The 16,217-nt window shown below is 60.0% G+C and overlaps 1 protein-coding gene across 2 annotated transcripts in view; it reads left to right on the forward strand.

Annotated features, from left to right (window-relative positions):
- Positions 1 to 642: 642 nt before the first annotated feature.
- The window catches only part of Kcnip3 (potassium voltage-gated channel interacting protein 3), a 74,882-nt gene continuing 59,307 nt past the window's right edge, over positions 643 to 16,217 (forward strand). For both annotated transcript variants that reach the window (XM_047523471.1, XM_047523467.1), the window contains exons 1-2: positions 643 to 712; positions 11,611 to 11,776. In XM_047523471.1, coding sequence (XP_047379427.1) covers positions 698 to 712; positions 11,611 to 11,776 — 181 coding nt within the window. In that variant the 5' untranslated portion in view covers positions 643 to 697. The remainder of the gene's footprint in view (positions 713 to 11,610; positions 11,777 to 16,217) is intronic.

A 16,217-nucleotide genomic window follows, 5' to 3' on the forward strand; every position in this document is an offset into this window, starting at 1 on the left:
AGGGGCCAGGATTTGAAGCCATGTACAGAGAGTGCCTGGGAGGGGACCAGAGAGATGCAGGACTGACTTGTGTGTGAGAGGGGGAGGGGAAGTGAGAGAGAGGAAGAGGGGGAGAGGGAGAGAGGGGGAGAGAGAGAGGAGGAGGGAGGGGGAGAGAGAGAGGGGGAGGGAGGGGGAGAGAGAGAGGGAGGGGGGGAGAGGGGGAGAGAGAGAGGAGGAGGGAGGGGGAGAGAGAGAGAGGGAGGGGGGAGAGAGAGGGAGGGGGGAGAGAGGAGGAGGGAGGGGGAGAGAGAGAGGAGGAGGGAGGGGAGAGAGAGAGGAGGAGGGAGGGGGAGAGAGGAGGAGGGAGGGGGAGAGAGAGAGGGAGAGGGAGAGAGGGGGAGAGAGAGGAGGAGGGAGGGGGAGAGAGAGAGGGAGAGGAAGGGGGGAGAGAGAGGAGAAGGGAGAGGGAGAGGGAGGGGGGAGAGGGGAGGGAGGGGGAGAGAGAGAGGGAGAGGCAGGCGGAGCAGGCGGGCGGAGCTGGGAGCGCAGGGAGGGAGGGAGGGTGGGAGGGTGGGCGGGGGGCGGGGGAGAAGCCACTGGTGACAATTACGTTGGGTCCAAGCAAACATGAGGCAGCTGCCAGTCAGGCCGGGCAGTCCTGGTCGCTTGGGCTGCGGAGCCGGGTGGCCGGCAGCGGTTCCCGGGGGCACCGAGGATGCAGCGGGCCAAGGTAGGCGCGGCGGGGCTGGGGTTCGCCTGGGTCGGGAAGGTGACCCGGGGCTTCAGGGGACGGCTCTGGACCCGGGACCCTCCTGGAGGTCCTTGCGGTGCCCCCTCTCTCACCCCATCCCCTGCTGTCCCCTTTAGGGTAGTTTTGGGGAAAGCGAATGTCGGGTGTCCTGGTCGGGAAGAAGGCGGGCTCCTGGGGCGCCCTGGGGTTGGGGGAGCGGCCCCAGGTGAAGCAGAGAGAAGGGCGGACGGGAGCCCCCTGGCTGTCCCTGCCCAGCTAGGTCCAGGACAGAGGCCAGCAGGCAGCCCGGGAGCGGGTTCCCTGAGGTCAGGGGAGGCAGGAGCAGGGTGGGGGCTGGTCTGGGTCTCGGCTGGAAGCCTCTTTCAGTTAACTGCTCAAGCGGCCAGTGAGTGCCCTCTTCTGCTGCGGTGGGGCTGCCGGGGGGTTGGGCAGGAGGCAAGGAAAACACCTGATACGGGGCTCAAGAAACGGAGGCGGGAGAGGGCACGGAGGAGGGAGAATTAAATGTGGAAGATCGAGGCGAAAAGCACGAGCCAGCTCCCAGCAGAGTTGACCTCCAGAAAATCCTGTCCCATGCCCTGCGGCTGCGCACAGGCTTGGGACAGTTTTGCTTTGAAGGAAAGAAGCACCAGGAGGACTAGATCTGGCTGCTCAGATTACCCCCAAATAACAGTAGGTAGAAAAAGGTTGGTTCATTTCCTTTCTCCTGCAGATGTCCAGAGGGAGGTCACAGAGGGCTGGCACAGGCCCCCACCCCCTCAGCCAGCAGAGACCCAGGCTCCATCTGTCTCACTGCCCAACATGGCTGCTGGAGCTCCAGCCAGCACATGCAGGTGGAAGTAAGGATAAAGAAGGAAGGGCAAAAGGACCCAACAAAATCCGGGTCTTGTGAGTCAGAAAGAATAAATAGTGGGCTAGCGTCTCTCAGTCTCGCCTCCCAGGAGACGCGTCCTGCCTCTCACCCCTGAGGACAAGCAGCCCAGACAGGGTTCAAGGCTGGCTTCAGATCACACTGTCCCAAAGCCCAGGCTGCCTCTGCCCTGTCCGTCTGCCTCTCAGGGATGCCAGGAGGACCCGCAGCGGTGATGACATGAGAGCTTTGAGCACGGTGACAAGGCATGTTGAAAAGTGGCTTTCTCTCCTGTCACCTCAAGTGTCCCCAGCGACCTCCAGGAGGGCAGAGCAGACTCAGAGAGACTCTGTGCTCTACCAAGGCTCCCTGCCCGGCCATGCCGCCGAGGCCTGGTCATGTGCGCCCAGGGCATTGGTGTGAGCGCATAATACAGCCACGTCAACCTGCGCTCACGCAGCCCCGGGGCCGTGTCCCCAGGAGGTCATGCCGGGCGACCTTGTGTCCACGGGCAGGGATTCCTACAGTCCAGTGGTAGCTGGAGGTGCACATGCCCAGCTCCATCCACCCACAGAGGACAGGGTCCCTTTCCTTGCCTCTACTGGGAGGTCACCCCTGGGGCTTGTCCACCACAGCCCTGCTACATGGGCAGATCGAACGGCCTGAGTCCTGCAGGCACATCTGGTCCTTCCCCTGGCCATTGTGACCCCCTCTCCTCCCTCTACCCGCCCCACAACCAGCTCCTGGGTCCCTGTGGGTCTCGCTGTCCTTATGTCCACCAGAGGCCTTCCTGTGTTGGCCTGGCCAGGGACTAGAGTGGACCCCATGCCCCTGGAAGCTGGGCCACCACTGGTCCCTCACTATGGGCGACTGGGAAATGAGCCTTCCTCCCAGGGGCAGCCTGGACTGTGGTCAGCACGGGCTGGGAGTGGACCCCTCCCATCACGGCCACGTCAGGAGCTGCCCCAGCACCGCCCTGCTCCCCCCATCCCCCGTCACTCATTCCCGAACCCTGGCTCAGCCCTGGGGCAGGCATGGCCACTCCCCGTCCATGGCCACTGAGGCCCAGAGTAGGGACCACCGGCCCCAGCACCAGGTCCCCACCAGCACGAGCTCCGCCAGCTCTCAGGAGAAAGCAGCCTGGGCTCTGCCGCATGGCCTGGTGCTGTCTGGGCTCCGGGCGTGGAGTCTTGGAGGCCAGCTGGCCATCTCCTGCCCACCGCCCGCCTCGCTGTGGGAACTTGTGTAAAATGAGTCCTAAATTGCTCCCTGGTTTCCAGAGACACTGAGAGCCCAGGACAGGATGGGAGGCCAGTGGCCCTGCTGTCCAGGTGGGGTCGGGGAGCAGAACAGGGTCCGCCTGGGGTTCCACCTCCCTCCTGCTCCCACTTTACAGACGGGAATGTAGAGGCTGGTCCTGGCTTGCGAGCACCGCGTGGTCACTGGGACTTGAATCCTACTCTGTCCCTCTCTGCAGCTTGGGTCCCTGGGCTCTGGCCTCAGGGGAGGCCGGCAGGGGGCGAGGGCATGCCTCTCCCCAGGCCACCGGAAGCGCCCGCTCCAGCCCCTGGCCTGGCTCCCCGTCCCTTTCTGGGCTGCGCGTCCAGGGGTGTGAAGGAAAGGACCCGGTTTTACATTCAATTGCCCTTTTCTTTCCAAAACCACCACCAGGCTTCTCAGAATACGGCCTCCGCAAGCGGAAGGACACCCTACCTTCCAAAGCAGGGAAAGAAGAGGCCTGAGGGGTGGGCACAGCTGGCTTTTGGGGCGGCCCAGCTGCTGGGCAGCAGGGAGGGCACCGCCTGAGTGACTCATGTGGCGCACACCCCCGCCCGGCAGACCGATGCTCCTGGAACAGGTGTGTCTGTCAGCTGTGCGCGCCCACGTCCCGGAGCCCACAGAGAAGCCACGTGACGGGGAGAGAACCAAGGGGACCCGCAGGTGCCAGCTTTTGGGGGAGGAGGAGCCGAGCTCGGCCAAGACACGAGGACATGGGAGGGCCCTGTCCCTCATCTCGGTTGGCTCCGTCTCCTGTCTCTGATCTGCTGCCTCAGCTCTCTGCCCAGCTGTCCCCTCCACCAGAGGGGACAAAGCCACTGCTGGCCTCTGCCTGTCCCCCTGCCTTCAGCACGTGGGCAGTGGGTGACCTCTGGCATGGATCCAAGTCGCTCGGCCCCTGATGGCACGCCCCTGTACCCAGCCCTGCTGGAGACCCTCTGTGAGGACAGGCACCCAGGGCAGCCGGATTCTAGCCATGACTGCCGCTTGGTCCCTGGAGTCAGCCTGGCCCTTCGCCCTCAGCTGTGTGACCCCGGACAAGTTGTTCAGCTGCTCTGTGCCATGCTCTTTTCATTTTCCTGGGAAAATATCACCCCCCCAGGTGAACGAGACAGTCTGCCAACTCGCTCAGCCTGGCCTGGCACTGGTGAGCGTTCTGTGTGGCTGCTGGGCACAGCCTGGGAAGGCCAGCGAGCCGCACAGGTCGGACGCAATGCCCTGTGGTCAGGGTGGGGGAGCCTGTGCCCTGGGAGTTGGCAGCCACCAGCCCCCGGCCGGGGCAGCTTCCTCACCTCTTCTGCTCCAGCGCTCCAGAGAGCTGAGGCCAGGGGCGGGCGTGTGCATGAGCCCGTGCGTGGGCGGGCGTGTGCACCATGTGCCGCATCTGTGGGGACCCGTGACCGTCCCAGGTCCCCCTGACGAGATGAACCACCCGGGCCACATCTGTCTGTGCCCCGGGAGTAGCCAGCTCAGGTTCCCAAAGCCCCCCGTCCCAAACCCGGGGGCCTGCACGACACAACGCCCACCCCTGCTTCCTGCCATCTGCAGAGTGATGGGAATAGAGCCAACCATAGTGGGCGCTGGGCAAGACAGCCACGGACGGGGAGCAGGTCGCTGCCCCAGGTGGCCCCAGCTGGCCCGGCCCGGGGCCTCTGGGCAGCACTCCTGGAAGGGAGGCAGGTTAAGAACCTGGACCCCAGTGCCTCACAGGCAAGGGCCAGAATTTTCTGTCTGGTGGGATTAGCACTCGAAACCTCAGCTGCAAGAACTTCATAAAAATAGAGAAGCCCAGGCCCCAGGAGCTACCATGAAGCCCAGAGGAGCAGACACAGGGAAACCTCTCAGCCAGTTCCGGTGAGCACCCACTGAGGACAGCAAGTCGGATCTGTCCGTTACCCGGTCAAGCACTGTACCATCTCTGCCTTGCCCTGGGCAGCCAGGCCCCAACACAGGGCCAGACGGCTGGGAAAGCATGGTGGTCTCCCGCTGGGACTTCACGTCCACTCCCCCTCCTGACCGCCTGTAAACCAGCCAGGGTGCATTACGGAGGCCCTGAGCCGTCGGGTATTTTGTCCACTTCACCCAGTGAGGTCGTGAGGGTCCCAGGTTCAAGGCCTCTGAGGTCAGCCCTCTAGTTTGGCTGACCACAGACCTTTTCGCTCTCTACTCAGTGGCCTGACGCTATGCCAGCTGGCCTGAAGCCCACCCCCAGCCAGGTTCATGAACTTGAACCCAATGTAAACACTATCTTTTCAATGTGTAATCTATGTAAATATTATTAATGAGCTATTTTTGCTTCCGGTACACAAATATTTGAAACCCAAGTGTGTGTTGACACAGAATGTCACATCTCAGTTTGGACTAGGTACACACCACCTGTTCAATAATCCCATGTGGTCAGTGGCCACTGTATGGGGTAGCTCAGACCTGGAGGGGTTGTCGCTGGGCCAGGCTCAGCTGGGACGAGAAACGCAAGCTTCTGAGCCTGTTTGTCCTCCCCCGTAGCAGTCTGTTTTCACTTACTATTACAAAATACCTCAGGCAGGCTGCTTTCTTAAGAAAAGAGGTTCACTTAGCTCACAGTTTTGGAGACCAAGCAGCATGGCACAGGCTCTGGTGAGGGTCCCCTGGGGTTATATCACACCGAGGCAAGAGTGCACGTGTGTCTGAGTCTGGGGTCTCTCCCTCTTCCTTATAAAGTCACAGAATTCAAACATTCCCCCCACCACTGACCTCATCTAATCTAGCCACTTGCCAGAGGCCCACCTCTACCCCTCGTTGTCCTGTTGAGTTTCCACCCTTAATTAACATTAGGCTCTGCGGACTAACTGCTGCCTGAGTGTGAGGACGCATCATTCAAATCACAGCATCCACCTTTGCCATTTGTGCCTTATCTGCTTCGCCTTGTGCTCTTGTTTTTTCTTAATTAACTGGCATTTCAAATTCTAATACATCCCTGGAAGGTTTTTTTTTGTTTTTGTTTTTTTTTTTTTAATACCAGGGATTGAACCCAGGGGCACTTAACCACTGAGCCACATCCCCAGCCCTTTTAATTTTTTTAATTTTGAGACAGGACCTCATTAATTTGCTGAGGCAGGCCTGCCTTCAACTTACGATCCTCCTGCCTCAGCCTCCCAAACTGCTGGGATTATAGGCATGTGCCACTGTGCCCAGCTAAGGGGCCTCTTTAAATCAGAATGGTAAATGGAAATCTGGTAGCCTTCCTGGAAGTAGAAGGTGACCCAGCAATGCCACCAAAACAGAACAACCGTGTCAAATGTCCACCTGCATGCGTGGCCTGCTGAGGCCGTACCCTTTCTTTGTACAGAGGGGGTGACAGGAGCTAGAGGGGTGCTCAGACCTCTCCCATACCAGGCGGGAACACCTCCTTGCAGCCTGTGACCTCAGGCCAACCCCTACCTGGACACCCTGGCACTAAACAGGTGGGGAGTGTTCCTGTCAAGCCCGGGAGAGCGCATACCTCGGGGGTCCTAGTGGGCTTGGTAACAGGGTGTGCAGAAGAACAGTCCCATCTTTATGGGTGGATGACCTGGGTCTTTTTGAGGAACCCCAAAAGGTTGGTGTGAGCATTAAATGAGATGACCTTTCCTGACACGTAGCCCAGCACCAGCACATGACAGGCATGTCACCCTACGTGGGACACCCTATCTGTCCCTCCTGTGCCCCGACAGGCCAGGGGGACTTGGAAGGAAGCTTAGACTTGCCCCTGGCCTACCTGGTGGGGGGATCTGTGAGTCCTGGCTCTGGGGTGACTGGTAGAGAGCTGCCCAGCCACCTGCAGCCTTTACCCTTGAGGGAATCTGGGTTTTTTTTGTTTAATGGGTTTTTTTTTTTTAGTACTGGGGATTGAACACAGGGCCACTTAGCCACTGAGCCCCATTCCCAGCCCTTTTGGTATTTTATTTAGAGACAGGGTCTCACTGAGCTGTCTAGGGCCTCGCTGAGTCGCCTAGGGCCTCACTAAGTTGCTGAGGCTGGCTTTGAACTGGAGATCCTCCTGCCTCAGCCTCCCGAGCTGCTGGGATTGTGCAAGGGCCTCCTTGAGGGATGGCGCAAGCCTCCCTGGGCGCTGGCTCTGGGACGTGGCCCAGCACACCTCTGCCACCAGGGGCTCTATGGATCCCCAGGACTCAGATCTGGCTTCTTCAGTCTCTGCCACCGTGCCCCAGCCATTCTGAGGCCACCGCTGATGACAGCTCTGCCACCAGTTAGAATGAGGCAGAACCAGGCAGGAGCCGGTGGAGCAAAGGTCTCCAGTGACTTGGGGAGCGGTAGGGACTCCACCCGCCGTTCATGGGTATTTACGGAAGGTCTGATTGTGTTTGTATCTTTACTACTCTTTTTTGTGGATATGAGAGTATTTGCAACTTGAGTTTTTTATTGATCTAATTGTGGTAAGAAATGAACAGAGTCCTGCACCCTCTTTACCCAACTTCCTTCTTACACAGCTGGTACAATATGGCAGCCGGGGTATCAATGGGGACGGATTCCCGGATCTTACTCAGATTCCCTGGTTTTACATGTACGCATTTAGGCGAGTGTGTGTGTGCGCGCGCGGGCGTGTGCACATCCCGGGTCCGAGATGCAGTCAAGCCACAACAGTCTCGTCCCATAGGATCCCTCCTCTTGCCCTCTGATGGCCACCCTCTCTCCCGCCTGCCGCTCCCCTCTCCCTCACCCCATCCTTCTAATCTGTTCCCCATTTCTAAAATGTCATTTCAAAATGTCACATAAATAGAATCACAGCACATGACCTTCGGGATTGGCCGTCTTCATCCAGCCTGGCCCCTGGAGATTCACCCAGGTTGTTTGCGCTCTTGGCGAGCTTGTGACATGGACGTACTACTGTGTGTCTAACCCTTCCCCCACGGAAGGACACCTAGAGAGTCCAGTTTGGGGCTGTCAGAGATAATGCTGCTGCCAACATTCATGTCTAAGTTTTGGAGCATAAGTTTTCAGCTCTCTGGAGCCCGTGCCTGGGAGTGTGATGGGCGGCTTGGGTGGTCGCCGTGCTTTCCGTTCCCTGAGAACCTGCCCAGTCGTTGCTCTGCGTCCCACCAGCGAGGGGGAGAGGTCCAGGTCCCCACCCTCATCAACAGCCATGCTGTCACCATGGTTTACCTCAAAGGTTCAGAAAGGGCACGGGACGGTTCTCAGAGGGGCTCTGCTTGCAGACCCCAATGGCTAACGGAGTGCCCTGTGGTCAGGGGCTCCTCTGCCACCTCCATGTCCCTGTGACCGGAGGGCTGCGTTTGCACGTCTTTTACCCACGTTCCTGCTGGATGGTTGGTTTTCTCCTGCAGAGTCTGGGGAGTGAGGGTCTCTTGGGCGCTAGGCTCTGCCAAGCCAGGAGCAGTGGACACAGGGCAGGACTGTGTCCCTGGGGGAAGGGTTAAACACACAGTAGTACGTCCATGTCACAAGCTCGCCAAGAGCACAAACAACCTGGGTGAATCTCCAGGGGCCAGGCACTGCCCTGGAGTGTTCAGGGGCCACTTTTGGGGGGAAGAGAGAAAATGCACCTGGAAGCAGGAAAATGGGACGCGTCCCCACAGGACGAGGCTGTGAAGTAGAGCAGGTGCTGCACCAGGGACCCCGGGCCTCATCTTGACGGGGTCCCAGTCCCCAGCGAGTCCAGGGCATACGGCGGGTCCAGTGGGCAGTGCAGGGGCATCAGTGCCCGTCAGCGAGGGGACAAGCCTGGAGCAGGGGGGCAGGGCTGGGTGGGCCGGAAACCCCTGGGGGCTCGGAGCACAGGCGGGAGGGGTGTGACCTATGGCCTCCTCCCTGCCCCAGCCCTCCTGGTGAGGCCAACTGTGGCCTCCCAGAGCTCCCGCTTGTCAGCCCCGCAGCCTCCTGGGCCAGGAGAGGGTGCCTGGCGCGGCCGTTCAGCACTCCTGACAGCTCCGCCAGACCCTCCCTCAGACAAGTGTCAAACATTCATGAGGGCGACCTGGTGGTCACTTCTCCCTCCTCCACCCTCTCCCACAGCCTGACGGGCCTGGCCCCAGGCCATGGCTCCTCTGTGAGGTTGTGTGGACGGGCGTCCTCCCCCTTTCAGCCTCCCCTCTCCAGCCTCCTAGGAATCTGCTCCTCTCACAAAGAGGCGGTAGAGACCCCGCCTTGGGGCTCACAGGTGGGATCCTGGCCCCGCAGCCAGGCAGGCAAGCCCAGTCCAGGTCTCCCAACACCACCCCTCCCGAACTCCCCACCAGGGAGAAAACACACCAGGATGTGTCCCAACATCTGTTACTCTTCAAAGACTGTTGACAAGGTCAAGGGGGCTTGGGAACCCCCCAAAACTTCTGCGAACTCTCCAGAGTCCTGGCCCTACAACCAGCCACTCTGGCAAAGCCTGTGGCCAAGGCCACCTGAACGTTGGGATCAAAAGGCCCTGGCACTTCCAGTGTGGTCCTGGCACTTGCGGTGTGGTCCTGGCATGTCCCAAAATGTCTCGGGGTTGTGGTTTCCTGGTCTATAAAATTGGGTGGTTTTCCCACCTCACGGGTGGTGACGCGATGAGGCTCAGAAGACACATGCCCTAAGGGGTCTCAGCCCACCCCTGGCCTCCCAACCTTCCCAGGGGGTAGACCCCCCACCACTGGAAGCCAGGACACCCACAGGGCCTCGCCCAGCCTGGCTGGGGCTGCGAGACGAAATCCCCGTGACTAGGCTGTGCCTGGCCAGGGCTGCCCTCGCCACGCCATCCGGAGGTGGGTGGGCTCACGGGGCTGGACCCCGAGGTCCGCCGCCTGGGTCCCCCCTCGCACGCCTTCACCAACCCTCAGCCAGGAACCCGTGAGCTAAGCAGCTGCAGCTGCCGGTCTCCCTGCCTCCTCCTGACTGAAGCGAAGCCTCCGCTCACTGAGGCCATTTCTCTCCTGAATGAGACCTTTAATAATGCAGAAGGTGCCTCTGCCACCAGCCAGGGCAGGGTCCCCGCGTGTGCTCAGGCACAGTACACGGAGGCAGGTGCCTCCCTGGCGTCCCCGGCCCTCCACCCCCACCTCGCCCTCTTTCTGCCCATCAGGACCATCAGTCCTACCCTGGCTGCGGCTCTGGGCACCATGGATGCCTCCCTAGGGGCCAGGCGTGTGTGCTGGGGAGGTGGGGACAGCTGAGGACAGGGGACCTGGCAGCCGGGACCTGGCCAGGGAGGCCTGAGGGCCGGCAGGCACGAGGGGTTTGGACGCTGGCCTGCCAGACTGGACCAGGAGTCACCCCATGGGGCCATGAGCCATGGTCACGGAGGGTCCTCCCTACCTGGAGCCTCCAGGACGCAGCGGACTCCTCCGCATCCGGGGATGGTTGGTCGGGCCTCTCCCCCGTGTCCAGACGCTTCCTGTAGAAGGCGCGGCAAGGCAGCCGAGAAGCCACGCGCTTGCTTTGCCCGAGGCAGCCAGGGAGCAGGAATCCGACCAGGGCTTGGGCGCGGACCCCGGAGCCGTGTCTGCACAGAGATGGCCCTGCAGTCGCCTCTGGCTCCAAGGCAGCAGCCACGATGTCACTGAGGGTCCTGGGCCTGGTGCCTCACTGGCCTCTGGCTGTCCCGGTCTCACTCCTGAGCCTGGCCTCCTGCCCTCCTGAGAGACCCTGCTGAGCTGGCTCCCTGCCCCCCTCCCCGCACACCTTGTCCAAATCGCTTGGGTCAGTCTTGGCCCTTGTCCCTGAGAGCCCGACAGGCGCGGCTGCCTTGGGGCTGCGTCCACAGAGCCCCCTCGACAGCATGTCTGTCTGTCACACTAGAGAAAAAATGGAACACCTGTGAAACCTCCCAGCCTGGAGACATCCCAAAAGGCCCTCGCTCGGGATGGCCGACCACCGGCCATTCAGAATGGCACTCAGGCAGCCCACCGTGGATAGAATGGGCCTGGGGCCTTGACCCAATCACGGGGACCATACCTGTCCCATGGCCGCAGGAACCAGACACAGACACAAAGCAGACTCAGCCGTGCTCAGAGGGGCCACTGTGGCTGGCTGCAGCCTGCCAGGCAAGGGGCCACGCTGCTGCCCCCTCAGGAACTAAAGATGGTGGACAGTTTGGGAACCAGGATTAACGAGGAGCCTCAGATATTGTTACAAGAGAACAAATCTCACTGCTCTGGGCCTGTCCCTTCTCAGTTCACCCCAACTCAAAGTCAGGTCCCACCATCTCTTAATAACCCAGGATTCCTCCCGTTAGCCATCTGAGTTGCTTCTTCAGGTCACTGCTCAGCTGGGTGGTGTGCCTCGAATGGTGACCATCAGTCTTTCATTCATCCTCAGCTTGCCAGAGGTAAAAATGGCAGGCAGAGCAAAGGCCCTGGGGCAGCGGGGAGACTCGCTCCTGTCCGTGGGCTTTAGTGAAGAGAGGGGCTTGGACTGGGATCTCTGAGTGACCGTGGGCTCTGGCAACATGGCCTGAGCTGGGGGCGGGGCTGCAGTGAGCATGTCTAGGCTCACCCTCGCCCTCCCTCTAGAATCCTCATGCCTCCTCTTGGGGGCCCCGTCGTATGCCAGAGCCAGGTCGCAGAGGGGAGACATCCTTGGAGATCGGGCAGAGAAGACCTGGGAAAGGGCAACCAAGGTCCCCGGGGGCAGCAGAGCCCTGGGCCTGTCCAGCAGGACGAGCATGCCAACCCCAGGCAGGGTCAGGCTGACCTCACCCAGATGTCGGATGGCCCAGCCATGCTCTGGAGGCCCCTCGGCCGTCAGCTGCTCAGGGATGCTCTGCCCCTTCCTGCTGCAGGAGGCCATGAAGGCGTCGGATGGCAGTCTCCTGGGGGACCCTGGGCGCACACCGCTGAGCAAGAAGGAGAGCGTCAAGTGGCAGCGGCCCCGGCTCACCCGCCAGGCCCTGATGCGGTGCTGCTTGGTCAAGTGGATCCTGTCCAGCGCGGCCCCTCAGGGCTCAGGTAGGGCTGGGGTGGGCTGGGGTGGGCAGGGAGGGGCCCTGCCCTGAGCGCTGTCCTTTCTGAGGCCTCGCCTCCCCCTGGCCCCAGGCTGGGCCACGCTGGGCCCCAGGGCAACGAGCTCCAGGCAGGACTGCAGAGGGGCAGAGGGCTGCGGCCACGCTGGCAGCGGGTGGCTGGGAGGACACAGCAGCCGTGGTCTGAGAAGCCAGGTCCTCCCCACCCAGCGCCCACCCGACAGGTCTCCTTGGGCATCTCACTTGTCCGCTGTAAACGAGGACCTGGTGCCCCCGACACGGGGCACATGTGAGGATGTGCGTGCAGGGCCTGGCCTGCCGCCAGCCCTCCCGGGTCCTGCCCAGTGTGCCCGCGTCCAGGGCTGGCATCCTAGGGGTTCACAGAGGAACTGGCAGAAACGGCAGCACTGTGCTTGCCAATGACCATATTTGGCGTTTGCTGAGTGTGACAGAGCAGGAGACGGAGAGGCAGCCCACGATCTCACACACACGCCTCGCTCACACCTGTGCATACATGCCCGTGTGCCGCACGCCTGCACGCCATGCACAGTTGCCCATCACACGCACACGCACACACGCACACACACACTCATGGGGTCACACACATGTGAGAGTCAGCCTCTTGGACTTTAAGGTACACACTTGGCCTTAGAGCTGCGTCTCCTGCTCACTGTCTTGGAGGTTCTCTAGTTGCGTGGTCTCCAGGAAGCCTCTGTCTCCTTGGCTGGAGAATGGGCACAATCAGGAACCCAGCCTCCCAGGACTGATGGGGTCATGCCTGGGGGGACCCCCGAGTTGCCTAGGATAGGCAGTAAACAGTGACAAGCAGACACCCACAGTGTCCTGAGTGTGCGCGTGGGGACAGGGCTGCTACCCACCAAGTCCCCATCCTGCCTGCCCATTCCAGCGCAGGAGCCCTTGACCATCTGTTACCTTTAACCAACATCTGTCCCTTAGCCTTTCCCATGGAAGTGCTGGCACACTTGAGTGCACACTTGGGGCCCTTATTTCGCGGGTGGGGGCGGGGAGACAAGCTTTACAGGCAGTAGAAACATGCTGATCACATCTTCACAGAGCTGCGTGTCCTGCAGCAAGACAAAAGCACCCCATCTTCCATCAGCCAGGGAACCGGGAGCAGAGGTGGGCCACAGCGCTCTGGTGCAGCCTGTGTGTCCAGGGGACTCAGGTCCACTCTATCAGGCACAGCTCTGTACCCCTGAAACTCAGAGTCCCTTTTGGCCTCTGTGTCCCTGAGTCTTCCTGGTGGCTTCCAAGGGGGTGACGGAACTGAGCCTTCCTTCTCCTGTAGGTCCCATGGGCATCCACTCTCACCTCTGCGACTCCGGCTGGCAGGCAGTGGTGCCTCAGGTCAGGGCTGAGGCTGGTTTGCCCCCTAGCCAAGCAGCAGCTGCGCTGCGTGTGGGCGACGTGGGAGGAGGAAGCTGGGGAGCCAGAGCAGAGGTGGAAAGAGCCACGCCCACCGGCCACGCCCACCGGCCACGCCCACGGGTACTTCCTCAGGGCGCTTCCTCATGGGCGGAGCCTCTTCCGCGTCAGCTCTTGGCAAAGCACAATTGAAAGGTAGGGTGGCGCCATGGAAGGGTCCCCAGTTTGATGCCCTCCCCTGGGTGACCGCCTTTTCTGGACCCCATACCAGGCAGTGAGAACAGATGAAAGAGAAAAATTAGATTCTATGTAATTGTTTGAAGCAGGCTTCGAAAATCTCTCACCCTCTTTTACATAAGTGTTCATGGATGCTAGGGTTGGCTGCAGGGCTCAGCAGGTCACAGGGCTTTGGGCCCTGGGAGGTTTGGAACTTGGAGCACCGGGGCCTGCTCTGAGCAGGGTGCCACCCTGGCATGGGTCTCCTAGGGACCCCACAGACTTAGGAACCAAGACCCTGATAAGCCCTCCTCTCTGGGCTGTTTCCTGAGTCCAAACACACCTTGTGCATCCTTGTGTCCTCAAGGAAGACTCCACGGTGTGGCCACACGGGGGCTTTGTGCACATGTGTGCAGGTGAGGTGCCTTTGTTCCTTGGGGGCCCCCGTGGGCTCTGGGTGCAGAGGACAATGGGTGCCTTTCAGTGCCATTCTGTCCACGTGCTCAGAGAGGCTGGGCACATAGTCCTGAGCACTTGGATGCCATGGAAGTCAGGTGACTCAGACACTGTGCCCTCCTGGTCGGGTTTTTCCATTCAGCAGACATTTCAGTGGCCAGAAAGATGGGATCTGTGATGGCAGACAGCAGAAGCCCAGGGCCGCCTCAGGGCTTGGGCAGGTTGGGACCTTGGCAAAGAGGGAGAGGGACTCAGGGACCTGGAGAAGAATGGGCAAGGGTTGGACCAGCTGCAGCTGACCTGGGAAGTTGCTCCTGGCTGTGAAGACCCCGAAGTTGGAGCTGGGAGGTGGTGGCCTCTAAGACAGGTGGACCGGGCCTCAACCAGCAGAAGCACTCCATCCTCGACCCAGAAGCTCCGGGGACCCCTTCTCAATGACCCAGAAGCCAGGATTGACCTGCTCTGGGTGTCTCCCCAGCAACTGAGGTCCTTCCTGGCAGGGCGCCTCTTGGGGCGTGGCTGAGGAGACCAACCCACCAGACCTGCTTCTCAAGTCTGACTCCCCGCTAGGGCTGTGGGACGTAGGTTTCTTGGATTGTTTAGCCAGAATAATACCCGCTTTCCCTGGGTCTTGACTGCAGACAGCCGGATCCAGGCCGGGTTAAGCAGGGAGGCACTGGCTCCAGGCCTGGAGAAGTTCTCTGGAGGGACAGAAAACCAGGATTGTGACTAAGCCCTGCCACCATGGGAAGTGCCTCCCACCTTGGGCTGTTCCCGCAGGGGCAGCAGCTACATGTTCCTATACGACAGGGCGACTGCTGACAGAAGGACAGCCCCGCCCTCTCCCAGAGTGGAGCCACAGTCTCCCCAACCACTCTGTCTCTGGGACATGCTCCTCCCCGGCTCCTGTTGTAGCCCCGAGCAAAACCAGGAGCCCACCACCAGTATCCTTCTGAAAAGGTGATGGCAGAAAGACATCAAAAAGGCAATTTAACCTGTGTCTAATACGTAAGAATACATCAGTATATACGGCCAGCATTTCACAGGTTTGAAGCACCAAGATTCAATTGATATTATATTTCCAAGTGAAATGTCAGATTGGAAGCAAATGTTCAAGGATTTTTCTGAAAACTGGTTCTGTGATTTGGGAAGCTGCCACCATCACCAAAAGTAGAGAAAGTGGGATAGGTGGAGCCATAGAGAGGTGATTTGTGGAGGGGATTTCTATGTAGAGGGGCATTGAGCCCACCACCCTCGAAGTCCAAGGGAAAGTTTACTTCTTGTAACTTAATGACATGCTCCAAAATGTAGTGCCTTAAAGTGACAGCTATTTTATTTTTCTCAATCCTGTGGGCCAGGAATTTAGGCAGGCCTCCTCCTACGTGGTTCTTCTACTGTGTATGGCCTCAGTTGTGATAATTGGCCTTTAATTGGTGGCTGGCATGGACAGGAAGCTCCTGGGAAGCGCCTCGATGGTCTCTGCATGTGTCTCTGTCCATGAGGCTACTTGGGCTTCCCCACAGCATGGCGATCTCAGGGTGAACCAGCTTCTTACATGGCCACCCCTTCCAAAAGTGAAGTTAAGGGAGAAGCCAGTCAAGATAAGTGCAGGGGCACTTATTCAAAGGGAGGGAAAACAGGTTCCGCCTCTGTGTGGAGCTGTGGTATGAACCTTCAGGCATCTTTAACCCACACAGGGGCGTCGGCTACGAGTCCCCTGTAGAGAAATCCAAAGCCTCCCTCCTTAGAGATCTGAGCCCTCTGTGGTCCTGCCTCTGTGGGTTTCTATGCACCTCACCAACTTTTAATTTTATTTTTTTGAGATGGGGATTTGTTATGTTGCCCAGGCTGGCTTCGAACTTGGGGTCATCTTGCCTCAGCCTCCCGCACAGCGGGGATCACAGGCATGGTCCACTCTGTCCGGCTGACTCTAACTTTAATCACTGTCTGGCAGTGTTCCACTCGCTGGATGTGAGATGGAGTCCTCTGGGTCCCTCACTGTGTAGCTACGGCGTCTTCATCCCCTGGCCCATTGGTCTAAGTGATACGAGGAGCCCATAATGGCCGGGTGGCCTTTTCAACTTGTGGTTCCACAGAGTCATGGTGTCTCGCCTTTGGGGACGCCTTCTTCCTCTGGAGTCTAACGTCTCTGATCCAGAGCCCAGAGCACTGAGACAGAGGCCAAATGCTGGGCACCGGGCAGGGAGCAGGGGTGGAGGAGAGGGGCCGCCTCCTCTTGTCCCTTAGTTCCTGGGACTGTCCTTTGGACTGGAGAAGCCGTATATCCAGCATCCAACAGGACAGCCGTGACCTCAGCTGGTGGACCGGGGTCTTCAGTAGACCTCTCCAGCTCTGGGCAAGGCCAACAC

Source organism: Sciurus carolinensis, chromosome 13 (genome assembly GCF_902686445.1).
Source record: "Sciurus carolinensis chromosome 13, mSciCar1.2, whole genome shotgun sequence".
Lineage (NCBI taxonomy): Eukaryota > Metazoa > Chordata > Mammalia > Rodentia > Sciuridae > Sciurus > Sciurus carolinensis.